Below are 26,813 nucleotides of genomic sequence, written 5' to 3' on the forward strand. Positions count from 1 at the left end.
TACCTTTTCAGCTGTGTGTTTGATCCTTAATAAATCAATGTTACACTATGGAGGTGCTTAAATTAGAATCAGCCATGCAAGGAGTTTTGCTTTGCCTTCTTCTGGACCAAAACTGCTAGAGCTTGTGTGAGATTGAACTTTAGCCCATTGATTTATTTTTTTTCCAGTGTAATTAGAGGAAATCAGTCTGGAAGCAAAATACTAAACCTCTAGTAGAAAACAGTCATGTGCTACATACTAGTGTAAATTGGTCCTGCTTTACTGTCCCAGAGCTATGAACCAGCATGTGAATTCGGAAAACGGCCGCTTCAAGCACACCCTAATCACACAGATGGGTTTCTTTGTGAAAAATTCCCTTAAAAGGACCTCTACTGCGAAAATGTAGTATTCTATAGTAAATATTAGGGATGTAGCAATATATTGGCCACCGAAACATATCGGACGAAAATGGCACTTTTGGCATAATGCCGAAAGTGCCATTTTCTGGCCGATACAGAGGTGCATCCGTGTATTCTCTCCTCCCCGCTGGGCGCTACTCTGTTTCCCAGCAGGGAGGAGAGAAACTGTGACGGCCGAGCGCTGCGGGACGAGAGCGCTGTGAGCGGCCGGTGTTTCTCCTCCCACACCGCTCAGCCTCCTGTCACAGAACGGTGTGGGGGTGGAGACAGCCCGCGCTGTCACAGGAGGCTGAGCTCTCCTCCCTGCACCACTCGCTCAGCCTCCTGTGACAGCATGTGTCAGGAAGGAGAGCTAATGCAAACACTCAGCGATCGCTGAGTGTTTGTAAATAATTGAGAGGACAGAGTATGGTTACTATATCCTCAGTTATGAATGAATGGGAGTGATCTATATAACCTCCTGTTCATTTATGATTCTGGTTATAGTAAACACACTCTGTCTTCATGTTATGAATAAACAGGAACACTCAGAGGATTCCTGGTCATTGATAACAGAGGATGCAGAAAAAGAGATTGAGGACTCTGTGTTCTCAATCTTTTTCTATTTTAAAAGGAAATATCAGGGGTCTGTTTTAGACCCCCAATATTTCCCCAAAGCCCCTACAAGTAAAGTAAAAAATACAAATATTTTTTTTAAAAATGAATAAATAAAAATAAATATACAAAATTAAAAAGTTTATAAAAAGTAAATAAAAATAAAATGTTTAAAAAAAGTTTAAAATAAAAACATTTTTGGTTTCGACCTGACATTGTTTTTAATTCCAGTTTTGAAATTTTGCATTTTGGTGTACCTCTTCTAAATATAAATATAGTATAACTGTAGGTGTATGTATTTAGTATGCGTATTTCCTTCCCTTTATTGGTCAGGCCAAGTCCACCAGCAAAAATTACAGTGGCTGGCCTTGGCACAAACTATAACTGACAGGGGAGCTTTAATCCTACTATCCTCCTATCAGTTTACTTTTGCCGATAGGAGGATATAAAAGGGTGACGCAGATAACCTCATCAGTCCACTGCTTCTTTCTCTGTCCAGTTACAGGCTGGGGGCGAGACAAGACCTGTAGGGGACACAGCAGGGCTGTACTTTGTGACAGAGCTGTATAAATATCAGTACTGTATGGACAGAAATGTAAATCCTTTGGCAGATGAAACCGCTATCGTATATGAATTTAATTTGTATATTAAGCTGTTTGCTCTGAGTTTTAGTAATTAGGCAAAACCAGTGTATTTGCTAATCTCCCTACTGGATAATCAACCAATCTCCACATTTAATACAATAACTAAAGCATGGAAGAGCAAGCATATAAAAATCTGAAAGTTGCATAAGAAAATAAAAGGGAAAACTAAACCCTTCTATCCGCCGAGGATGGTGTACTCTTGGCTTAGTTTTGCGGTTGCTATGGTGCTGCACGTGTGACCAGCTATGACAGCAGCCATAAAAGTTCGGTCGAGAGCTGGCAAATGTGAGTTTTCACCAGAGGCATGCCTTGACTGTAGCATACCCTACACATGTGCAAGTAGGCAGAATGTTAATGATAATACTGCAGAAAATAACATTGGTAATGAATTAAGAAGTTATTAACATTTGTTGAACGTTTCTAACTTGAGCTTTCTTTTGGGAAATCGTTAAACGCAACAATAATAATTCAAATGATGTACTCCGTGAAATTCACCCTATAAACTGTTGTTGCTACTGCTCCACTCCCCTTGACTTCCCTCCCCAATGCCTTTCACTGTCTCTTTTGCGGCGAATCCCTGCTTTCTTTTCTGCCGATACAGCTCTGTGTCCCAGTGGGGAAGAGAGAAAATGTGAGAGCCGGCCGAGCCCTGCGGGAGGAGAGCACTGTGAGGGGCCAGAGTCTCTCCTCCCACACTGCTCAGCCTCCTGTCACAGTCCGGCAGAGTGGTGTGTGGGCGGAGACAGCCAGCACTGTCACAGGAGGCTGAGCTCTCCTCCCTACACCGCTCGTTCAGCCTCCTGTGACAGCGTGTCAGGAAGGAGAGCTAATGCAAACACTCAGTGATCAGCGATCGCTGAGTGTTTGTAGATAATTGAGGACATAGTATATTTACTATATCCTCAATTATGAATGAATGGGAAGTGATCTACATCTCCTCTTCATTCATAATTGTGGTTATAGTAAACATACTACCGTGTGTCCTCGTGTACTGAATGGACAGGAACACTCAGTATAGAAGATTTCTGTTCATTTATAACAGGGGCTGCAGAAAAAGAGATTGAAGACTTTGTGTCCTTAATCTCTTTTTCTATTTTAAAAGGGAAATATCAGGCGTCTGTTTAGATCCCTAATATTTGCCTGAAGCCCCTAAAAGTAAAGTAAAAAATACAAATATTTAATAAATAATGAATTCATAAATATAAAAAAATAAATTAAAATCAAATTTGGAATTTAAAAAAAAAAAAAACATTTTCGGTTTCGGCCTGACAATTTTTTTAAATTTCAGTTTCGTTTCGGTCTTGAAATTTCCATTTCGGTGCACCTCTAGCTTTTACTATTTAATTTAAAACCTTTTTTTTTCCTATAGAAAAAAGCGGGGAGGTGAAGCTGCTGCAGGATGAGCTGACTGCCTTGCGGGATCAGCTGAGGGTGGTGGAGCAGGTATATGATTAATGTTTTCTGTCCATAACCAGGTCTGAATGAAAAGCTATTTGTTGCCCTTATTATCCAGTCAGGTTCTCCTTGTCATGTTTAACTACAGTATGGACCAATAGAAAGGGATCATCTGTTAGGAGCATGTAGTAAGCTCTCATTATATTCTTGTTTTACTGTTGTAACACTATCTATTCTCTTTAGTCTACAAGCAATAATACTGGTACCACTCTGGTGAATCTTGTCCGTCCTTAACTCTGCTGATTGATTCATCTAGCTCCTTTCATCACCCTTTTAGTGCTGCTGCTCTCAATACCTCAAGTTCTCTAAAGACCCCAAAATACATTTCGTTGCTAATCTCCAGATGCCATCTAAAATGCATACTGGACTGCGGACTTCTTGTATCAGATACATTTGTTCTGCACGGTCTTCAAGGGATTATGTCTTTTCAGATCTTTTTCAGGTACTGTTTATGTAGGATGTTACTGACGCCAAGAGCACCCATTTTCCTCAGCGGAAGAAGCTTAAGGAAAAGACTGCTAAGTCTTTTCTTTCTCCTGACAGTTAAACGCTGCCTTTTCAAGGCCCTCCAAGCCAAGTACCCAGTCTGCCTTCTAGATTTAGTGCTCAAAGTTTGCTAAATCTGCAGACAATCATTCCTTGACATGCATGCGAGCCACTTGGACAACTTGCGTCTCTGACATGTGGGGGCAGGAGGTGGTTTCCCAGGGCTGCAAACTAGAGTCCCACTCCCTGCCCCCCTCCACGTCAATGCGTACTGTTGGACAACGTGACCTTTGACTGTTTAAAAGTTGCTTCAGTTCAGGAGGATCCTGAGTCTTCAGAAATCAACGCTGGAAACAAATCATTTGGAGTCTAGTCCTGGACACAACTCAGTCTTTCTTCCACAGGAGAAACTTAAAACTTTTTGGTCTCGGATTCAAGCTTTCTAGTCTAGGAGTCACATGACTTTCTGCTTTTGCTTTTGTGTCCTGGGCTGGATGGCAGCCTCCTGTGAGATGGTTCCATCTGCCCAGCTTCACTCCATATCCCCGGACAGATTGATTTATATGGCACTGAGGACCAGGTTGACACTGGCCTGGTGTTTCAGGAAGTTGGCTGTAGAATCGGGGAATTCCTTCATTCACATATTCTCAAAGATCTCCATGACGGGTGCCAGCCTTTTGGGCTGGGAAGTTCTCTGCACCCAGCCGATACAGGGGACCTGGTCATCGTGCTAGTCTTGTCTCCCGATCAGCATCTTGGATCTTCGGGTGATTTGCTGAACAGTGAGTGAGATTTTATGAGCAGTATTTCAAGTTCCTCCTTGTTACGTCAATAGGCAGGCACACTTCCTCAGCTGCAAGCGTCTGGACCTGGGCAAGTGGTCCCTATATCCGGAGGTGTTCCAGGTCTTGTGTTGCAGGTGGGGAACTCTGAATGTGGACTTTCTAGCATCCAGGTTTCACAGCAAACTAGGCAGGTTTGTCAGCACACCTTGATCTATACTTTTCATCTCCTGAGCTTTGCAAGATATAGAGCATTTTGGTGATCATCATTACTGTGGACTGGATGTGGTACGCCATCCTGTTAAAACTCCTGGCAGACGCTCCGTGGGTTTTTTCAGATCTTTGGGATCATCTGCCAAAAAGACATTTTTGCCATTCTACTTCACGGCTACTGGCTTAAACAGCATGGTAGTCAATGCCTTGGTTTTCATTTTAAAGTTAGGGGCATCTCCAAATGAATGTTTCCTATGGTTCTAACAGCTAGTAAGGCTACTTCTTGTAAGGTTTATCATTGGTCATGGAAGGCATTCTTCATTTGGTGTGAATCTCGAGTGAACCACCCTAGGAGTTTCTCTGTGGGACAGATCCTTTCATTCCTGTAGCTGTGTCTGGACCAGCAATTGGCTCTTAGCACTTTGAGGGCGAGGTTTCTGGGAAGTTTATCTTGTTTCAGAGTCTGTTGGTCTTTAACTCCTTGATTTAAATTCTTGAACTTTTCCCAGTTTGCAAGACCTGGTCTTTTATGTTTCTTAAGTTTTACCAGGAGGGTATTCACCTTTGGTTGTTAGGTCCTTTATGCGGCTCTTTGAGCTGTAGGCAGTCCCCAATGTTTATTTCTTAGGCCTGTTAGCCTTTGTTGCTATGTTGGCCACCCCTCCGTTGGACTGCTTTTGGACATCCCGACAGTCTAAGAATTCCTGTGTCCCTCAATGGACGATAAAGAAAATAGGATTTTTGTACTGCCATAAAAACCTTTTCTTAGAGTACATTGAGGGACAAGGATCCCTCCCCTCATTTTGCATTTCATGCTCTCTATACTACTATCATACAAATCTCAGGCATGATGGTTGTGGGTGGGATTATCCTGTGCTGGTCAATAACTTTTTTTTGTTGCCAGTGTCCATTTCTCCTTTAGGCGGTCCGTATATGCCAACAGTCTGAGAATTCCTGTGTCCCTGAATGGACTCCAAGAAAAGGATTTCACAGTGAATATAAAACTCATATTTTTCTCCTCCTCTCGGGACACTTCCTTACACTCCATCTAGGACTTCTCATGAGCTTGTTCTTTTGTTAGAATTCCCTTCCATGCATCATTTGGCACTTTCCACCCCTGGCAAACATCCAGTGCACCCTCCAAATTCCCCTTTCTCAGACATGGCAAATTATTTTAGATAAGATATTGTATTGAGTCTATGATCCATTACTGCTTCCTCATATAAGACCCCATATATGATGCAGCCGAGCCTACTCATTTCCCCTTCTCCTTCAACAGTTCCCTGCTAGATCTCAGCTTATACAGACAGAGCCCTTTCTTTTATTGTAACTGCTATGTTTTGCTACACAGATGCACATACTAACCTTTGGAATATTTTATGTATTTTAATAGGTGTAATACCCTCCATGGTTATATCCGTTACCTTGTACAGAGACAATGGCATTATATAATTCCGTAATAATGTAAACTTTTTTTATTCTTTCCTTGATTTCAAATAAATTATCTCTAAAATCGGTATCCTATTGTTTCCATTTGAGGCCACACCTTGGGAAAACTTCATATTTGTGTATTACTCCCATTAAGTGCTGTGTGCACTAAAATTGATTCCTTCAGGGACTGAAAGCTTATGTGTTTGTGCTTAGTTTGTCTTAGCATGCTTGGAGAGTAGAATACTTGCAAAGGCTGTATTCTGCAGTCTCTGCATGCATGTACTCCACAAACCATCACGTCTTCTTATGTTTTGAAAGTGCAAAAGAGGCGCAGATGTTCATGTCACATAAAGGACTTCACTTTCTGATTAATGTATTTTCTGAGCAACACTGTGGGGGGAATTTATCAAACCTGGAGCAGACAAAATCTGGAGTAGCTGTGCATGGCAACCAATCAGCTTCTCTCTTCAGTCTGTTCAGTTAAGTTTTGAAAATGAAAGAGAGAAGCTGATTGGTTGTCATGCACAGCTGCCCCAGATTTTGTCTGCTCCAGTTTTGATAAATTCCCTTTTCTGTATTTCTGTAGTTTAGGCATTTTTTGGTTATTATATAGTTGTCTATTGACAAATGCAATTGCCATCATTTTGTTACATTCATATTCTCTTGCAGGATCTGAGGAACACCACAAAACAGCGGGATGACATGTTGTGTGAGCAGTCCACCCTTCAGAATGATATTTCAGAATCCACAAGACAATACAGACTGCTGCAGGATAAGGAGAGCAAGAAGGAACAACACCTCAAACAGATGCTAAGAGCCATCGAGTGCAAAGAGTGTGAGATCAAGCAGCAGGAAACAGTAAGACCAGCAGACAGCCCACTTCATTTTTCCATCCCTGTCTAAAGGAATGACATTTTTTTGGAACCACAGTAATATTTGAAAACCTCTTACCACAGAATGTCTGTTGTTGTTATTATTACTATAATTAGCATAAGTGTGCCTATTCCATCACTGTGTTCAGAGAAGGAAGGAAGGGAGGATGATGGTGAGGGGTACTGGGTGAGAGAGGAGGTACAGGCACAATGGTGAAAGGGGTTGCGCAGCCTTCGGAGGGCATTGAAGACATGATGAGAGGTGGGTCTGTGTAGTTATAAATGTATAGAAATATACTGTATATTTTATGATTATGTGGATTGGGAAACGGAATATTTAGAATGCAATATATAGGAAATATCCAGGCAACCTTGGTTCTTTTCCAGAGAGTGTAGTGTTTATTGGATCCCAGAAACAGATGAATAGAAACAGTCCAACAGAGTATACACCGAAATAATAATAAAAATAAAAGCCGTGTGAATCCCTTTGTGTAGACCTCAGATGACAAAGGCTCCATAAGGATACAGACACTCCATATACCCAACTTATATTTCCAATCGATAAATGTGTTTCTCTAGGCCTCTTTGTCACTGGATCCCCCAGACACTTTTAACCTCTGACTTCCTATACAGTTTACTGCCATTCACTAACATTTAAAGGATTTCTGATTTGCTGCTGTGATGATCCCTTTGATGTTCCTCTATCTAGTTACTAAACATGTTTTTACAAATTAGTCAGGAAGTTTAGCACAATAAAAACCTACTTAGCATAAGATTGAAGTATGTTAAATAACATTAGCCAAAAAAATTTCATCCAACACATAAGCATACATCCTAAATATATCTTGCATACTTCAAACATCGCTTACAACAGACTGCGGGTGCGGTAGTGGTGGTGCAGATAACAAGCAGGAGGGCCCTGCTTGTTACCTGTCTGGCCCCGCCCTCCACTCCTACCACACGCCTGTTACAAAGTATCCGACTGCTGGGTAAGATGGTTCTATGCTGATACAGATATTTTGATACACCACTGTATTGAACATGTTGGCCAGGCTCAATCACCCTGGGACGAGATGCGAGTGCTGGGTTTAATTAGGAGGAATGTCTGTGATGGGGCAGCTTGATGTCTCCAGGCTCTCGGTTGGGCTGTGCGGGGTGTTAGGAGGGCTATGTGGCATCTCACCAGGGGTCTGGAGGTGGTTGGCGGGGATCCACAGACAGGAGGAGGAGGAATTGATGTGTGGCCAGCAAGCGCAGGACTTTACGGCAGCCACTTGTGTTTATAAATTTAAAGCGCCAGTATCGGGGCATTTTTACGAGTACTTGTGAAAATGCCCCGTATCGGCACTGATACTGGTATTGGTGCATCCCTATGTTAAAGTCAAAAAGGATTTAAACCTATTTCAAATGCTGATGAAATCATTTACAATGGATGCTGCTCCTGGCGTTTACAAGTTTTAGTTTCTTGTAGAATCAGCTGGTCCCTTGAGCATTGGTCCTGATATCCTGCTTTAGATTTCCTCCTTTCTTAAGCAGAGTGCTATGCAGTCACCCTTGTGTGTGCTAGTAAGCTGTGTGCGTCTCCACAAACACACAGACACAACAAATCAAGCTACTTCCCTCCACCCTGGCCCCCTCTCCTTTTACTCCATTTACTAGCTTGGAGAATGAACAGTTGCTGGAGTTACTAGAACGGAAGTTCAGGGAAGCTGAGCTGAGAGACTTTGAAGCAGCTGTTCAGAAACATGATGATTGTAAGTGTTTGGGCAGAAAGGTAAAGCAATGCTTTGCTGGGCAATGCATATTTGTTTGATCTGGATTCATTATTGATAAAAAGTTTGAGCGTTTAATACTACTTTAAGGATTGGTGAGTTACAGTTTATTACATTTTTGTTTTTTTAGCTTTAGATAGACTGCAAATAATATTCATTCTTAATTATTGCAACAATTCCTGACTGAACATTGGTGATTTAAGCGATCTAACTGTCCAGCCAGAGCTGCTGGTCTATAGCCCAGATAAAGTCTAAAAATACAGTCATTTATTTAACTGTCCATCTGAACCCACTGAACTAAACGCATAGTAAAATTACATCCATTTATCCAACTGTCCCTCAAGAGCTGCTGGTTTACAGCCTATCTTTATCATAAACACAGATCAATGTATCCAACTGTCCATCTAGAGCAGCTGGTTTCATAGCACAGGTATAACGTAAATGTAAAGCCATTTATCCAACTGTTTATGTTGAACCACTGGTGTGTAGCGGAGATACAGCTTAAATATAGAGCTTGTTAGCATTCATCAGTGCGAGATCTCTATACCTAGACTTCCATGGAGAAGAGCTCCAGTGCCAAAAGGAACCAAAAAGCCTTATTTAAGATACTGAAATACAACATTACCGTAGAGCAGAAGGTATTTACACATCGTCTCCTCCGCAAATCTAAAAAATTAGCTTTTTCTTAAAGATGTTTGTCACACGGCACCTGAAATTATCTACAGCAAATTGTCTTTTCTTCCAGCATTTAAAACAAATTATGAAGGATATTGAGCACCAAGAGGAAAAGCTCAGGGCTTCGGCAGCTAGGCTGGAAGACCAGAGGCATACTTATGAGCAGGAGATATTAAACCAACAGAATGCTCTAGATAGAATAAATGCCAAAGTCCTTGCACTAGAGGAGCACACTCGAAAGATGCAGGAAGAGAAGAGATGGTGTGGAGATCTAGAAGAGTCTTTGGCCACTGCACGTAAGTTTCCCAGCGTAGTGTAATGACATCACCAGTATCTCACCCCTTTGGCTAAACCCAAGTTCATCCCTAGTCCGTAGTAAGGACAGTGTGTGGGCTAATCTAGGCACTCTCTGAAAACCGATAATGAGACAACTCTTTGTATTTCCAGGCCATCTCCTGTCGGAGCACGACGAGCAGTTACGAGATAAAACCAATGAGATTTTGTCACTGCAGAAAGAGGCCGAGATTTACAGGAAGGAATTGAGCAGCTTGAGAAAACAGCTGTTGTCTGAGAAGAAGAATGATGAGAATAGAATATTGATGTTGAAAGAAGCCATTACAAACCAGCGCTTGCAGTTCGAGCAGTCGGCTGAGGTATTGTATTCTTTTTGGTAGTATGGATCTATCATATTCTGACTGTTATAACATTTATGAATATATATAGTTAAAATGTTCTCATATCTGTATGGCATTTTAATGTAACTCGCTGTGCACCCTATCCTGTGCTAGCTGACAATTGACACTTGGAGGTATTCTTCTTCTATGGGTTACTGTACAGGAAGTCATCACTGTTGTACTCCCCAGCTTATCCAACTTCATTTAACCATCTTCAATTCTAAACATATATTATTTGTTAATCCGTGGGCTCTGTTGAGTTGTCAGTATCTTCTGCTCCAAAGAACCATTCTGCCATCCTACTTTACAGTTGCTCTATTTAACAGCATGGCTGCTGAAGCACTGTAGGGGGAATTTATCAAAGCAAATGCGACAGTTTTAGCCTCTTACATCATTTCTTTTTCATGTGCAAATCTGTCTTTTAACATGTGCCCCTGTTTTCAGCTGAGCTTGCACTACTTTTCCAACTGCACGTTTTTTTGCACCTGTTTTCATCTGCACTTGTTCTGGGGCTGTATGATACTGGACCATCACCTAAGAAAACAATCACAACTTAAGTCCCCACTTCTTCAAGAAGCAACAGTTAAGCTTTTTGCCTGAAGTTAAAAGTCGTCTTTCCTGGAGTCTGTTAAACCTCATTTATCAACAACATTACACTAGCATCATAAATGTGGAGGAAATATATTCCGTGCAAGTTCAAACACTCGCAATTGCTATGATAAATTCCCCCCAATGTATTTTGCTTTTGGGCGTTGCATCCTTCAGGCAGCTCCTTGAGCTTCAGGCACTCGCCAGTTTATCTGATATTTTTTTTCCTTGGGTTTGCTGGCCTTTCTTTTCAAGAAAAAAAATGGATTTTTGTACTCACCGCAAAATCCTTTTTTTTGAAGTTCACTTAACCCCTTCCCGTCCGCCGATCGGCCAGACGGGAGTCTTCTGGATGCGGGTGGGCGTCGTGCCTGCTCGCGCGTGCCCCCTAGTGCGCACAAGCGGGAAAGCGCCTGGATTTTAAACGGCCTGTGAAGACGCCCGATCGCTTGTATGATGGAAGTGAAGGTGCGCCCCCCCCCCTTCCTTACCTCTGGTCGCTGTCCCCGCCACGATCTCGGTCGTCCATCCATCCCGGGCGATGTGGCTCTGTGTACTGAGAACGGAGGGAGTTCAGTACCCGATCTCCCTCCGCTCTCCTCCCGGTCTGTGAATGCAGGAACTGATGTATATTACATCACTTCCGCATTCCTCTGTCACTCTCCGGTACAGAAACTGTACCGGAGAGAAGCTGATGAAGCAGATTTGTGCTTATCAGCTTCTCTGGGGGTCCCTAGGTGACATTAGGGGTCTTGGAGACCCCTGATGTCTCCATAAAGGGGACCTGTAACTGTAATTTGTTATTACATAGGGTACTTATTTTCACACTATGTGATAACATTAAAGTTAAGTGTAATAAAAAGTTTTTTAAAAATTTCTCACAAAATAAATATATATATACCAGTGTCAATATCTCATGTAGGCTGCAGTATAACCCAACAGTCTATGAATTTCTCTGTCCCTTATTGGACTCCAGGGAAATGATTTTGCAATCCTATTTGATCAGTGATGATCATTGTATAAGTCTATTATTATTGTAAAATGTACATGAGCCAATCATTTATGCCATTCAACCGGTCTTAAAAAACCTGCCATGAACGAATTTGTGAAGTAGGCTGCCAATGCTAACCTCTGCCTGAAAATACAAGCTGCCTGGCTTCAATACTTCACTCACCTGCACCAGGTATATAGATGAGGACTTCAAACTTGGATGCGTTTTGCTTATTGCAGGTTAGAGACTCACAAATACACAAGCCAGAGACAGACGCACAACTAGCATTGTATCTAGAAGCCCAGCACCGGCAGCCAGCATATATCTCGACACAGGTGCACTTTTAGAACAGTTTGGCCAAGTTGTTTTCCAGCAAATAATATTTCTAGAGTTCTTTATAACCCTATTCCTGTTATTATTGTAGGAACAGAAACTGGAATCCAGCAGTCTGAAGAAACAGCTTCTGGCTGCAGAACAAGCTGCTTATGACAACCATGAAAGAGCCAAACGTCTACTCAAAGAACTGAAACAGTTACAGGCAGAGCATGCCATACTTCGGAAACAGGTAGAGCAATAACTGTTCTGATATTCTGATAATTATACTATTTCTAAAAAAGTATCTACAGAAGGAAGCCTGTGTTGCCCAGGGCAACCTAATTCAGAATGCTAGCTTTCCATCACAAGGTTTTACAATAAAAGTAGGCATTTCCTAAAGAAGATATTGTATCTGCAGGGCAGTATGACAGCAGGGGTTAAAATCTCTCCTTTTGTAACTGGGCTTTCCTATTTACTCAGTAGGATTGCACGCTAGAATTCTATTTTTACTTTTTTTTTGGATTTGGAACTGTTCGCTGCTGAGGTGGCTCCATCACTATCTTCACCTTTCTGCACATTTTACAAAACGCCCCCATGTTTTTCATCATTCTCAGCACATTGCAAAGGGCTATTCAGATATTAAAACAGCTGCCTTTTAGCTACAGCCCTCGGCATGGCCTGTCTGCAAAAACCTCGAGGTGGTTGACTACCCCATGCTAAACAGCAGGATGGGCCAGGACTTTGACGGTGCTGAGCTCAGCCGTTGCTGCTCCTGCTGGAGAGTGCACTGTGCTTGAAGACTGAAACTCACTCCTCACTAACATATCTCATGAGTTTCTTTTTCTCTTTGCTGTTAAAGGTAGAACCCACAATTTTCTCTAACACGCGATCCAATCGTAACACATGCCAGTGTCTCTAGGATCTCTTAATTCCCTTCTATTGTAAACTTAAGGAGTAATACACCTACATCTGGCATCCTGGTTGCCTTTTTTGTCTCTTAGTGATTCACTCCATTCTACTGCACAGGCTTTCTCAAATGGATTTGAGACTATCCCTTTTCTCTTCATTCTTTTAGCCAAATCTTTTGATTCTTCAATTCTGTATCAATTTCTTAGTAGATGCAAAATTGTCCAGTTGGTACTGCATCCCTTTGACTTGATGGCTTTCACCGGTGAGGGAATTACCCACTGTAGGCTTTGTAGACATTCTAGTTAGCAATCTACCTTCCCCTCTACCAGTTTCTAGAAACCGTATACATTCCCTGTTCCAATTATTTGTCATTGGTGTTTAAATCCTTCACACATTTTTCAACACAGAATCGTGCCGAGACTGTACACTAAGCCACACATGCTAAAAAAAAAAGTGCAGAAAGTCAGGTAGAAGCATTTATTAAGAGAATGACCTAAAAATCCTGTCAGCACTTAGAAAGCATCTGTGGTATTTTTTTGCTGTCCCTAAACAATCAATTAAAAATGTTATTCACCCTTTAGCTGAAGAGTCAGGAGGAGCTGGACAAGAGGCAGCAAGAAGTGAATGAGGCTGTGAAAGAGTTAAAAGCTCAGGTGAAGCGGGAAATTCAAAGTACTCTGCAGGACCTACAGTGCTCTGCGAAAGATGACCTCGAGGAGGATGCAGAGGCCATATTGGAACACAATCAAAGTGTCCGCTCTGAGCTGGAGAGTCTGAAGGAGAATTTCCCTTTCACTGCAAACTCTACATCAGAACCGCCACTGGCAGGCAAACTTGGGAGCAGCCAGAGTCAGTTAACGGTGAGTCAGTTGAAACCTGTTCTGTTACACAAATATCAACCGAGCAGACACTTCGCCCTCCAACCCCCTCGCCTTACTATTGAGTGTAAGGTGCCTTGTGAGGAAGCTTGGATCCATATTTCAGTACCATTTGCTGATGGCCTGAGCCTGGTCTGCTGTGTTGGGGTTTTCTTTCCACGTTTGTCTTCTTTCCTTGTCAATCCACAAGATTCTTATGGCTCTTCCCAGCTGTTACACCCTTGGCTGGAACTGTTTTTAAGGTGTCCAATTTACGTAGTTGCCATATCCTTGACCTTCTATTTTTCCACTCACACATTTTTTGACTAAAAAATAAATGCCACCTTAAAGAGTCACCTTCTTATTTTATTATTATTATTTTGCATCTTCCAACCCTTCATTTTAAACTTTTATGACAGAAACAAAGTAGAACAAAGTGATGTGACATAAAAGCTTAATAATTTCCCTGATTTTTATACCCATCACCAAGCATCTATAGCAGCACAAATGTTTTGCTTGTGATGCTTTGTTGATGCGTAATGGATTCATTCTACTGTGTGCATGTTCTGTATGTTGTAACAATTCTTCTCGAGCAATCAATATCATCAGAGCTTATGTCAGATAAATACCATGTACAGCTCTTTGCTCCTTACTGGCAGTTCATTAGCTCAGAGCTGTAAATCTCTTACCAGTCCCTCGGTGAGCTCTTTGGTGTGCAACCTGCATGGCATAGTAAGATGTCAGTGCCAGGGGGAACTCAATGTTCTCTTCCCAGTGCAAGTAAAGGCATTTTCTGAACATATATCTAAATATTATAATCACCTATGGAGATGACGGTAAAGATTGTTGTCTTTCCAACAGGAGGAACATTGGCGTGGGGAGGCACTAAGGGAAAAGCTCAGACAACAGGAAGATCGGCTGAAGGTGAGCATATTTTATAACACACAATCTTCCTATTCATTAAAGTGCCGTAGCCCACAGCAACTCATCAGAAATCAAGACCTAGCTGACTGCAGTAATCTAATCTCTGATTAGTCCAAGCTCTGCTGGACATTATCACGGATGTGAAATTTATAGACAAATTGGACATGAACCCTAATTCTCAGCATGGCTTTACAGATGCTTTGATACCTGTGGGGTCATAGGCAACCTATGCATTTGTCTATATGTTACCTGTGCCTTCATTTTACATTCTGTGTACATTCCCAGGCCCAGCTCCACCAGCAGATGTGTAAGCAGGCAGATGTGCTGAGCAGAGGCCGACAGCAGACGGAGGGATCTCTGTTCAGTCTGAGGAGACAGGTCAATGCTCTAGATGAACTGGTCAGTAATATATCAGCGGATTCTTCGTTCCATTCCCAGAATTCCTCTAGTGCAACACCGTTTCTGAGTGAAGAGACGCGCAGCCTGGTAAGTTTAGCAAGAGTTTAATCTTTGTCTATGATGTACAACTTGGACATAAAAGTAACATTAGAGGAAAGTAACCTATCAGATCCATCCCACGCTGCAGTTTAGGGGTGACAGATACTTTCCTGCAGTCTCTGATCTGAGTGAAGTGTCCATAGCAGACAGTTGCAGCCTTCTAATACTTCAGGAGTTTGAAATACTGATCTGTATAATTGTTCCAGGTCATTGAAATCAGAGGTTCAGCATTACAACCAGGAAGCTGACATCAGCCTTTCCAAAATTAGAAGTTGGCACTAGCAGCCTCTCTGGGAAAGTTATCTTTAAGTGCATCTTCCAGGTTTTGTAAATCAGTGTCATGGAGTCTGTAAACATAATTTGGTGACATTTGTGCTCAGATTTGCCTTGCATGCTCTCTTGGACCCTGCAAGGAGTGCTATTGTTTTCACTTTCCATACTGATGAGCCCTGCTGGTGGTTCATGTTTGACCCCATGTGCAGAAGGCCAGTTTGATCCATTGTGTCATGCTGACAATCCCAGCACACAGCCTAAGCTCGGTGTTCATCCTCTCTTCTGATATTCACGGTTTGTCACAATTTCTTATATTGCAGAACTTTAGAGCCAGCACCAGCCCCATCCCTGTGACTAGGTTGGCAGGAACACAGTCACTGTTCAGTACCGGATACTTGGCAACAGCCTGTCATTTAGATAAATAGGTAAGTCACCCTTTGCCATTTGTATAAATAGCAGATCGTCATAAGCACACCGTTGGGAAACAGGGACTTTTTTTTCCCACACAAAATCATAATACGACATTTTGGGGCTGTTGCCTTGAGGAAGGGTTCACTTGTTTCTCTGAAGCATTGCATTATGATTTTGTGACAGTAAAAGTCTGTTTGCTAATGTCGGTCTGCTGGTGTTGCTCAGCTACTTTAACAATCTACTTGATAATTATGCCATCCATTGAAGTGTTACTACAGCACCTATGGAATCGAGCTTGAGATGCTGTAAGGAGTGCACTGGGTCACATGATTCACATTTCACCCTGTGTCGTATCGCTTTAAATGGCCATCACACACTAGGGGCTGTTTATGTACACCGAATTATCACCCACATTTTTCATAGAGAAAAGATGAAACCTTTGGTTACTATGGGCAACAACTTTTCTTTTTTTCCCCACTTTCTTTTCTCACTATTTACTAACTGGCCAGAATGACTGCTGGTGCCACAGCCTGGATTTCAAGTAATGTGGCACAAAGGTAGGCACCTGTGGCATTTGGCTTGAATAGAAATATCCATTCTTTCACCCATGTCTGGCATACTTGTGCCAGGGCAGTGACCCAGTTTCAGTGTCTCAGGACTAGTATATGATACATAAATCAGAAGGGTTGGAAGGCCGCTTTCATCACAGCCTAATAACACAAGTGCTTTTTGTAAAGATTCCCTTTCAGCAATAAAGCATATGTAAACCCAAGACTGATCATTTATTGCAACACGCTAGTCCTTAGCTGTGCTGGCTGAATTCGTTCTCACCTAGTGATTGTGCCAGAAACACACTTCCTGTCTTGGGGTGGCTATGCCTACTCCACTGTATCTATGGAGGGAGCAATGGTTACCACCCCAGACTGCTCCTGTAAAAACATGTCTTTCTCTTTTCACCTCCTCTACATAAGGGACAAGGAATTTAGTTTACAGAAGATAGCGTGGTTTGTGATTTTTAGTTATAGTCACAGGAAGTTACAAGCACACTGCATTTCTGGCAGGATCAGCAGGTATTTTCTGTATTTGCTAATAGTGGTGGTTAGTATGAAAGAAGAAAGCTAGTGCAGCCATCACATCTAGGAGTTGGTAAGCTTTCATTTTTATATTTTTGTTGCTCAGTTCAGATATCCTTTAGCAATGGCACTCTTCAAGGTTTTCTTTAAAGTCTCATTGTGACCCACTGGCTTTATTGCTCTCAAATCACTGATCTCAAACACGTCTGCAGATAAGGACCTTAGTCTGACTTCCTTGGTCAGTGATTGGAGGAGGCGGCTAGGAATGGGAATCTCACTGCAGGTTTTCCTTTACTACAGATTTCTGTTTTGTTTTTTTTTGTATAGTCTCTCTAGCACCAGGAAGTGGTCAGAAATATCATACACGCAGGTTGTCTATATCTAGGTTTTCTCAGATTGTTTGTATTTCAGGAGAGTGCTGTGACGCTCTACAGACACTGGACACCAAGGCAGCCAATCGCTTAGCTTGCTGCCTCCTCCACCATCGGATATCCAGCCTGATCAAATGACTGATTGTAGCAGCTACTTCCAGGTCACGACCTTATTGTATCTGGAACCTCATTCCATATGCACTAATCTGTATATAAGAATTTAGTTTGTATGTATGTTTTTATTTTCACAAATGAATATTTTTCTACATCGAGACTGAATGTACAGATTGTTTGTTTTATATCTTTCTGCAAATAAAACATTGTACAGTTTGCCATGTTATGTTGGAATAATGTATCTCATTCTCTATAAACATCTAAAAGGCAGTAAATTCCTCTGCTGGCCACCATTTACACTCTGATCTTTGGACCAGCCGTATGAAAGGGGCCTAATCAGGTGCACTTGTCAGTTTTTCAGGTGGACCCGATCGGATGCCCAATGCAAGTCTATGAGCAGCTGTGTGTAAATGGACGTTCGTTTACGCCTGATTACCCCCCGACTCCAGCTGGGTCCAGAGAAACAGACCGATCAGAGATCTGTTTCACTGGACCGGATAATGCCGCATCATGTCTCCCACATGCCTTTTGGCAAACAGCAAGCATGTTTGCCTATTTTTTTTGTAAGCAATGTCTTTTTTTTTTCTGGCCACTGTTCCATGAAGGCCAGCTCTGTGGAGTGTACAGCTTAGAGTGGTCCTATGGACAGAAGCTCCAATTTCTGCTGTGGGGCTTTGCAGCTGCCTTACCTTTGTTGCCTCTCTGAGTAATGCCCTCCTTGCCTGGTCTGAGTTGTGGTGGGCAGCCCTGTCTTGCCAAGTTTGTTGAGGTGCCATATTCTTTCCATTATTTTAATCATGGATTTAATGGTGCTCCGTGGGATGTTCAAAGTTTCAGATCCCTAATTGTGATATGTATAATGTGTGTATATGTGCACCTCTTTTCTGTTTGTTTGGGTTTTGTTTTTTTAAAACATTTTCTTGATTTCACTTCACCATTTTGTGTATACACTTTACATGTAATCCAAATAAAAATCCATTTTAATTCAAGGTGGTAATGCAACAAAATAGGAAAAATGCCAAGGAGGGTGAATACTGAAACCCAGTTGGTCTGGTTGTTTAGGCAGATCTGCCTTCTCTGATAGAGCTTGGCTTCATCTGATATCCGATTTGGGCATTGGATCTTTAAGAGTCTATTAAGTGACAAAGTAATTCACCTTCTAGGTCTACCGCTAAGAAAAGGGACTTTTCTTAGCCTCTGTCAAAGGGCACATCTGAACTTTTGGCTTTTTTGTTTTTGCAAGTACTCTTGCCACCAGTGGCATCTTGATGAGGGCATCCAGGGCAGCCCCAAACAAGATCTGCCCCTTTTAAATGTCACGTGGAGAAAGTGCATTTACCCAAGAATCCTCCTTCTGTTCCCTGAGACTAAAAAGGAAACAACCTGTCCATTTTGTAACTTAAAGCTGGAGGCATGCGTTCCAAACGTTGGGCAGAGCAAGGTCACAGCTAAGACCACTTGTGTTGCAGGACCTGCCAGGGAGAAAAGGACCCTTTCTGGAGCTCCTAATTGTTTAGTGGCTGTAGATTCTCAGATTTAACTGCAAAAGTAGAATACACATCTATCTGTTTTTTGCCTATTCACATCGCATACCTAAAGGAGACATTTTTAAACAATGCCATACCTTTTAAATGTTTCTGTGCAGTAGGCTTTGGACTACAAGCTTCTCTGTACAATGACAAAGTGACAGGAAACTCAGACTTTCTATGGGGACAGCCAAAGGACACGCTGAGCTTCTTATTAAACAAACAAACAATGCTTATAAACCTTTAACTTTCTTAGGAAAGACTGTTCGAATGTAGTTTACAACTGATGATCTGGCAGCACAGTACAGACCGAGTTGATTACGATAAACACCTCAGTCCCCTTACATTCCAGTGAAACACCTCAGTCCCCTTACATTCCAGTGAAACACCTCAGTCCCCTTACATTCCAGTGAAACACCTCAGTCCCCTTACATTCCAGTGAAACACCTCAGTCCCCTTACATTCCAGTGAAACACCTCAGTCCCCTTACATTCCAGTGAAACACCTCAGTCCCCTTACATTCCAGTGAAACACCTCAGTCCCCTTACATTCCAGTGAAACACCTCAGTCCCCTTACATTCCAGTGAAACACCTCAGTCCCCTTACATTCCAGTGAAACACCTCAGTCCCCTTACATTCCAGTGAAACACCTCAGTCCCCTTACATTCCAGTGAAACACCTCAGTCCCCTTACATTCCAGTGAAACACCTCAGTCCCCTTACATTCCAGTGAAACACCTCAGTCCCCTTACATTCCAGTGAAACACCTCAGTCCCCTTACATTCCAGTGAAACACCTCAGTCCCCTTACATTCCAGTGAAACACCTCAGTCCCCTTACATTCCAGTGAAACACCTCAGTCCCCTTACATTCCAGTGAAACACCTCAGTCCCCTTACATTCCAGTGAAACACCTCAGTCCCCTTACATTCCAGTGAAACACCTCAGTCCCCTTACATTCCAGTGAAACACCTCAGTCCCCTTACATTCCAGTGAAACACCTCAGTCCCCTTACATTCCAGTGAAACACCTCAGTCCCCTTACATTCCAGTGAAACACCTCAGTCCCCTTACATTCCAGTGAAACACCTCAGTCCCCTTACATTCCAGTGAAACACCTCAGTCCCCTTACATTCCAGTGAAACACCTCAGTCCCCTTACATTCCAGTGAAACACCTCAGTCTCCTTACATTCCAGCGAAACAGGACATGGTTACATCCTTGACTATCCCTGCAATGTTCAGGCCAGTGGGGTCCAGGTGACAAAGTAGCAGCAATTTACATTAAAGAAAAAAAAGGGACTTCTCAGCAGAGCTGAAGACATCCATCCTCCTAGGACATGAAACAAAAACCAGAGCCATGCTTAGAGTAGGAGGGGTTCTCTTGGGCTGACCACCTTTTTTTTTTTGGTAGACAATGTCCTGTCCTCCTGTAGGCAGCAGTATAAGAACAAGATTGTCTTCCTGTGTCACTCCTATATTCATGTAGTAGGAAACCACCTTACTGAATAGTGGTAAACCTGCGAAGCAGGTGGGTGCTCATAGTGACCACGGACGGCCCCGTGCACAATGCAGATATAGTAAAGAAAGATTGTCACCAGCACACCAAAAGGATTTGAAGCAAAGGTCCTTTTAAAAATTGCTTTAAATCCTTTGTGTGCTGGTGACAATCTTTACTAAAACTCCTATATTCACGTGCACGCACGGGTCAAAATTACAAATACTTCCACAGGTAAAAAATTATATACATGTGAATTTTTCATTTGCTAGGAGCTCTTCTTTATTCTAGTTGCTATGAGCAACAGCACAGATTTCCTCTAAATCCATAAGAATGGACCTTCTTAACCAGGCATTGAAGAGAATTTGGTGAATATGGTAGTAATGAAATGGATCACCAGCACACCAAAGTAAAATCTTCAACAAGTGGTAATTTTATTGATGTACACACGTCGTCGCAAAGCAACGTTTTGTGGCCACTCAAGGTCCCCGAAATGTTGCTACAGTGTGCTGGTGATATATTTTACTACTGGGATTTGAAGTGGCGCCGTCCACTATTACTGCAGCACCCACCTCAAAAAGGGGCATACCAGCAAGGAATGTGGTGGGGATCTCTGGAACTAATATGGTAGTAAGCCAGCTGTCATTTTGCAAGGCTGATCAAACAACGAAAACAACTGGTTAATTTGGCGCAATAATGATAACTCAGCAACCCCTCAGATTTTATCTTCCATCTATGTGGCACTAGACAAATGACTGCAAGAAAATGAAATAAAGCCATGTGTAAATTATCTAGATACAGGTACTTTATTTACAAATATTTAGATTAATAGCATTTTGTTACATCGAGGGAAAAGTACAGCAGTCCAGGTTGTTCCTTTAGTCACAGAAACGAGCGGATGACCTACTGTAACCGAAGGAGACGGGGGGGGGAGGAGAAGGGGCGCGCGTTCTGTGTCAACATTCCCAGTGAGTAATTTGTGGTCCCTGCACAGTGATGGCAAACCCGCCAACTAAAGGTGAACGCCTCAAGAGAAAGGCAGAAGGAAGAAAACAAAAATTTGTCAATTTTAAGTTTCAGATTATTCTAGGGAATAAAGGACATGACATCATTCCGGTTTTTGCCACTCCGCTTGCCTCTAGTGAGGAATCATGCCTGTAGATAAGCATGCTCACCTCTGTGCGCATGAAGACGTGATGGCGGCTGTCTTTACACTATGATGGATCTATTATACATGGCAAATGGTCAGAACATTGACAAGCTATTGTATAAGGTGCTGACCGCTGATTATGTCCCACGTCAGAAATAAAATACATTTTTTTTTTACGTTTTTAAAAAACCATCCCACTGTAGTGTTTAAAAATGCACAAAAAAAGTTAATTCTAAAAAGCAGCAGAACCGTAATGTAGACTCCAAAAATGTTAAAAGAAAATAAAGCATAATAATATGTGCAATAGTTAAACCAGCCTTCTCATTAAATCTCTATACATCGTAAGGCAGGCAATACACAGCTGTTATACGCAAAGATCGACTGGGAGAGAAAAAAAAAAGTCAGCACACTGCTCATTCCACAATGGGATTTTCTAAAACCGCTTTTTATAAGCCACAGTGCAAAAAAAAAGGTTCAAAAAAGAGGGCGGAGCCAAGCATTCTCTACAATTTACATCTACTGCACTACGCAGGGAGGAAGGGAGTGATGTGGTCACGTACTGTACAAACTGATATTTCCTGGCACACTAATACCAGGATTCATTAAGGTTTTGTACACAGAATGTATCTCAATGTTCCTTTTTTTTGTCTTTTATTATTATTCTTTTTTTTTATTTCTCTATATTTACGCGTTAAATGTGAGGAGTAAAATTTAGAAAAAAACACGAGGGGAAGCTTATGGGATACGACAGAGGAAAACAAACACCAGATTAATTTGCTTGTAAAATTAAGACGGAATTCAGTGTAGAAACCCTCTTTCTTCCAGATGGGCAAAAAGAACAGTTGAAACAAAAGACGGGTAGAGAGTCCCCCTTATTGGACATTCACAGCAAATGAGACTATTCTAGAAAAATGGAAACTAAGACAGACCTGGATGAATCCAGCTCCAGCGCTTCTACAGAAACTCTGGATTGCCAACATCACAAAGACGATTAAGGAGAGAAATAAAAAGTTCTATATTTATACCATGCAGGAAAGATTGGTTTGTGTGTGTTTATTACTTGACTTGCCTTTGATAACCTGGATACATCTAGTTATGTAGCAGTTTAGTATTGTGTTAAACTGTCGCCTCAGCGGAGTCCCCCCACCTTTTCATGAAACCAGTACAATGTATGGGGCAGCAAAAAAAAAAAAGAAAAAATACTGCTCGAGACAGACGAGGAGGGAAGGGCAGAAAGACGGCGGCCGTCACGGACAGGTCACTAGCAGCCACAACCTTCTCTCTGCGGTTGGGGTTCGCTGGTTAGGCGACCTCCTTGAGGTGCTGATGGTTTATGCTGTACGCCAGACTCTGCGGCATTCAGGTCTAGGCTTCCATCTTGGATGTTTTGGTAAATTTTCTTGGCGGCTTCCAGAAAGGCATCTTCCACGTTCTCTCCTCTGCAGAAGGAAAAAAAAAATGCCATCAGTGGTAGAAACTACTGAGCAGCATCATATACAATCCAATCACATATCTGTCCTGTACTAAAGTGACTATTCACGTGGCTCTATGGTGTTCTATAAACACAGATAAGTAGGGATGCACCGAGGCCGAGTACTCGTCCAAATGCTCCCGATACTGGAACTTCCGGTATAAGGAAGCCAGGTGGCAAGTCATTACACGCTGCCTGGCTTCCTTAATGGGACTTCCGGTATCGGTGAGTACCAAAAAAATATCGCTACTCTTAACCGAAAAACAGGTATTGGTGCATCCCAACAGACAGGTTACAGAAGCAATACTGCTGGTGCAGAAAAACATTTCATGGACACACCCACTAAGGCCAGCGACCTATTAAAAGGCTAAAATTAGTACTTTTGTTTTCTTATTAGCTGGGTCAGATTGAACTATTATGCTTTTGGACAAATTATTTTGCTCATTATCAATGAATCTCCATATTGAGGACAACAAGCCTATGAAATCTCTACTGCAGACACATGATGCAGTTTAGAGTCACGGTAAAAATGCATTGCGTTCCAGAAAATGGTGTGAACCTGCCGTAAGGGTTGTGCAGCAGTAAAGGGAGCACCAAACACACAATTTCTACAATTCCTTGATAGCCCGCAAGCTAGAATCCTTGCATGAACACTTTTCAGACACATGACATTGCCACCACCTGCATTACACACACGATAGATTCCACATGCTGACACTAATATACATGCAATTATCAGTGAAGCAATTTCATGCAGATTAAAAGCAAGCTTACAACTCAGCATACAGACACTGCTAACATAATGCAGCAATCTCTCTAGGAGTGTGAATTCTTAGCCTATAGGATTTATATAGCGCCAACAGTTTGCGCAGCGCTTTACAATATAGAAGCCTAGTGCACAATAGCCATTTAATAACTAAGCGGGAACATAAAAAATATGTACACAAAACTTTGGCCAATCGCTATGAAAATAAAAAAGGGGGAAAAAGACAAAACCGTTACCGTTTGGCAGTTCTGTGTTATCCTGTTGGTGGGAGAACACCAATATCCCCCTAACGCTGTGTCACACCACAAGAATGCTGCAAGCAGGCCCCATATAACCATTTTGTTGGTACCTAGAGGGTTCTGTGCAACTGAAACATACAATTTTGTATCTGCACGCAGCTCATAATACATACTATCAGAAGGGATAAGTTTCATCTGCCTACAACTAATATTTAGATCCTATTAGAGATAAAACATAATCCCCTTGATTTAAAGAAATGAGTGTTGCAGCAGACAGTCTGGTGCCTTCCATATGGGATGACCTCAGCACCACAGCCATATAACAGCTGCAGCAGCATTCTGTTTACATTGGCTTCTACAGTGTGCACCTATTGAGCGAGCTGCAGAGGCATTGGAAGTGCAGGAGCTGGACCTTTCAGCTCCTGGCCTAAGCGCTGGACCGCAGCTGTCGTAGATAGCCAATGGTTTCACCATTCATGCTGGTGGGGGCCCACATAGGTCGAAGAGTCACGTGGGGAAATGGTAGCTGCTCTGTTCTACTGCTAAAAATGTGTGCAGGGAAAAAATGACATTTCCCCCTTTTGTCACTTACGTTTTTGCGCTCGCTTCCAGGAACAGGAGACCTACAGAAGACAAATAAGACCGACATATTAGTAAATCTGTAATGCCAAAATGAGTATCTAAAAAAGACAGATGAAGCATGCATCACATACCGTTCTCCTCAGCAAACTGCTTGGCCTCCTCATATGTGACATCACGCTGGGCCTCCAGGTCTGCCTTATTGCCTATTAGAATGATTACCTTTATAGTGGAAGACACAAAGCATTACTGAAGGAACTGATATCAGGACACCTAACTTCTAATCCATTGGGAGATCCGGCCTAAAATCAGACCTGACATCCAACACCACTGTGAGACCCTATCTAGACCCAGGCTAACATCCAGCTCCACTGAGAGATTAAGGTCTAAACCCCACCTGACATCAGTGACCTGGCTTGACAAAGAACTCCACCTAGAGACCTGTGATCAACAACCAAATCCTGCCAACATCCTGGCAAAAATTGGAGAACCACCAACTAGCTGAAATCTAAATTTACGGACCATTTTGTAATTTTACATAGCAAAGAAATATTTTCATTTGATGGGGAGCCGACAGGCCAGGATATAATTTTATGAAGTCTCCTGCTATAGATAACTTATGAAATGAGTGATAAATACAACTTACTGTGTTAGGATTGGTGAGGTTCCGTGCATCGGTCAACCAGCTGCTTAAATGGTTGTATGTGCTTCGCCTGGAAGAGAAACAGGAACAGGTTTGGTGAATGTATTTGATAAGCAAGCTGCAAAAATCACTTCCTTTCTCCAAACACCAACTGGAGCTACAAATATGAAACTGGAACCCACTCAGGCATCCTCATCACTGCTGGCTTACAGAATTTAAACTGAACAACCCAAACAGCAGTAGTTCAAAAATTATTATTATTATACAGGATTTATATAGCGCCAATAGTTTGCACAGCGCTTTACAATATAAGGAAATGCTTTTTTTAAAAAACTTTTATTGCGGGTTAAAATCTAACAATAAATTATGAGAGAGCGAGAAAGAAAGAGAGAGAGAAAAAAAAAAAGAGAGAGAAAAAGAGAAAAGGAGAGAAAAGAGAGGAAAGAGAGAGAAAAAGAAAGAGAGGAGAGAAAAAGGAGAGGAAAGAGAAAAGAGAGGAGAGAAAAAGAAAGAGAGAGAAAAAGGAGAGAAAAAGAAAGAGAGAAAAAGAAAGAGAAAAGGAGAGAAAAGAGAGGAGAGGAAAGAGAGAGAAAAAGAAAGAGAAAAGGAGGAGAGGAAAGAGAGAAAAAGAAGAGAGAAAAAGAAGAGAGAGAAAAGAGAGGAGAGAGAAAGAGAGAGAAAAGAGAGAGAGAGAGAAAAAAAGAAAGAGAGAGAAAAAGAAAGAGAGAAAAGGAGAGAAAAGAGAGGAGAGAGAAAGAAAGAGGAGAGAGAGAGAGAGAGAGAGAGAGAGAGAGAGAGAGAGAGAGAGAGAGAAAGAGGAGAGAGAGAAAGAGAGAGAGAAAAAGAGGGGAGAGAGAAAGAGAGAGAGAAAGAAAAAGAGGAGAGAGAGAGAGAGAGAGAGAGAGAGAGAGAGAGAGAGAGAGAGAAAGAAAGAGGAGAGAGAAGAAAGAAAGAGAGCGAGAGAGATCGCAGGGATGGAATGTCCTAGTTTCACACCAGGAGATGTACACTTTGCCAGTGCAATGGTAGACCGTGCAAAAAGTCAACTTCCTAGCTTTGAATAGGGTATAGATAACCGAATCAAATAGGCCCGTCCCTCATTCAAGAGGTCAAAGCCAGCATCTGAGAAGCAGGGTGGTAAGCTAACCCTTGGGACACAAGATCAAAACAATCTGGAAGGGCCCACTAAAAGACTGGCAAGACGAGGTGAGAGTACCAAGGCCTAATGTGCCATGCTTCTCAATCCTGTGGAGCAGATGAGGAAAAAGCTGCAGAGAGGGTGTAGATTAGGTTGAACCGATTTCACAGGTCACCGGGGCATCCACTGCAAAGCCTAGTGAAACCCTAGAGACAGAGGCAAACCTGCTCAGTTTTGTTGTTAAGACTGAAAGCCAGGAGGTCCAGGTCTGGTGTCCCCCACCAGCAACCTAGGTGAAGAGACCCATTCTCTGGTGTCCAGACAAAGATCAATGAGGAAGCATGCCTGCCAATTCACAACTGGGATGTGATTAGCAGTCAGGGTGGAATGTGAAGCTCTGCCCAAGCCATGAGATCTGCTTCTCTTAGGGATGCAAGACTTCTGGTTCCTCCCTAGTGCTTGATGTAAGCCACTACCGTGGCAATGTCC

General features: G+C 42.2%; 2 protein-coding genes across 3 annotated transcripts in view; one reads left to right on the forward strand and one right to left on the reverse strand.

Moving 5' to 3' along the window:
- The window catches only part of CNTRL (centriolin), an 86,651-nt gene extending 69,307 nt beyond the window's left edge, over positions 1-17,344 (forward strand). The window contains exons 34-43 of the mRNA XM_018564652.1: positions 3,006-3,079; positions 6,673-6,861; positions 9,393-9,618; positions 9,770-9,975; positions 12,000-12,140; positions 13,381-13,659; positions 14,518-14,580; positions 14,866-15,066; positions 15,672-15,735; positions 17,247-17,344. Of these exons, the coding sequence (XP_018420154.1) occupies positions 3,006-3,079; positions 6,673-6,861; positions 9,393-9,618; positions 9,770-9,975; positions 12,000-12,140; positions 13,381-13,659; positions 14,518-14,580; positions 14,866-15,066; positions 15,672-15,735; positions 17,247-17,344 (1,541 nt within the window). The remainder of the gene's footprint in view (positions 1-3,005; positions 3,080-6,672; positions 6,862-9,392; positions 9,619-9,769; positions 9,976-11,999; positions 12,141-13,380; positions 13,660-14,517; positions 14,581-14,865; positions 15,067-15,671; positions 15,736-17,246) is intronic.
- Positions 17,345-21,672: 4,328 nt separating this feature from the next.
- Positions 21,673-26,813, reverse strand: part of RAB14 (RAB14, member RAS oncogene family) — a 30,367-nt gene continuing 25,226 nt past the window's right edge. For both annotated transcript variants that reach the window (XM_018564658.1, XM_018564659.1), the window contains 4 exons: positions 25,190-25,256; positions 24,678-24,765; positions 24,557-24,587; positions 21,673-22,927 (listed from right to left, as the gene is read on the reverse strand). In XM_018564658.1, the coding sequence (XP_018420160.1) occupies positions 22,750-22,927; positions 24,557-24,587; positions 24,678-24,765; positions 25,190-25,256 (364 nt within the window). In that variant the 3' untranslated portion in view covers positions 21,673-22,749. The remainder of the gene's footprint in view (positions 22,928-24,556; positions 24,588-24,677; positions 24,766-25,189; positions 25,257-26,813) is intronic.

This window comes from Nanorana parkeri, unplaced genomic scaffold, assembly GCF_000935625.1.
Source record: "Nanorana parkeri isolate BGI_ZX_2015 unplaced genomic scaffold, ASM93562v1 scaffold770, whole genome shotgun sequence".
In the NCBI taxonomy this organism is placed as follows: Eukaryota; Metazoa; Chordata; class Amphibia; order Anura; family Dicroglossidae; genus Nanorana; species Nanorana parkeri.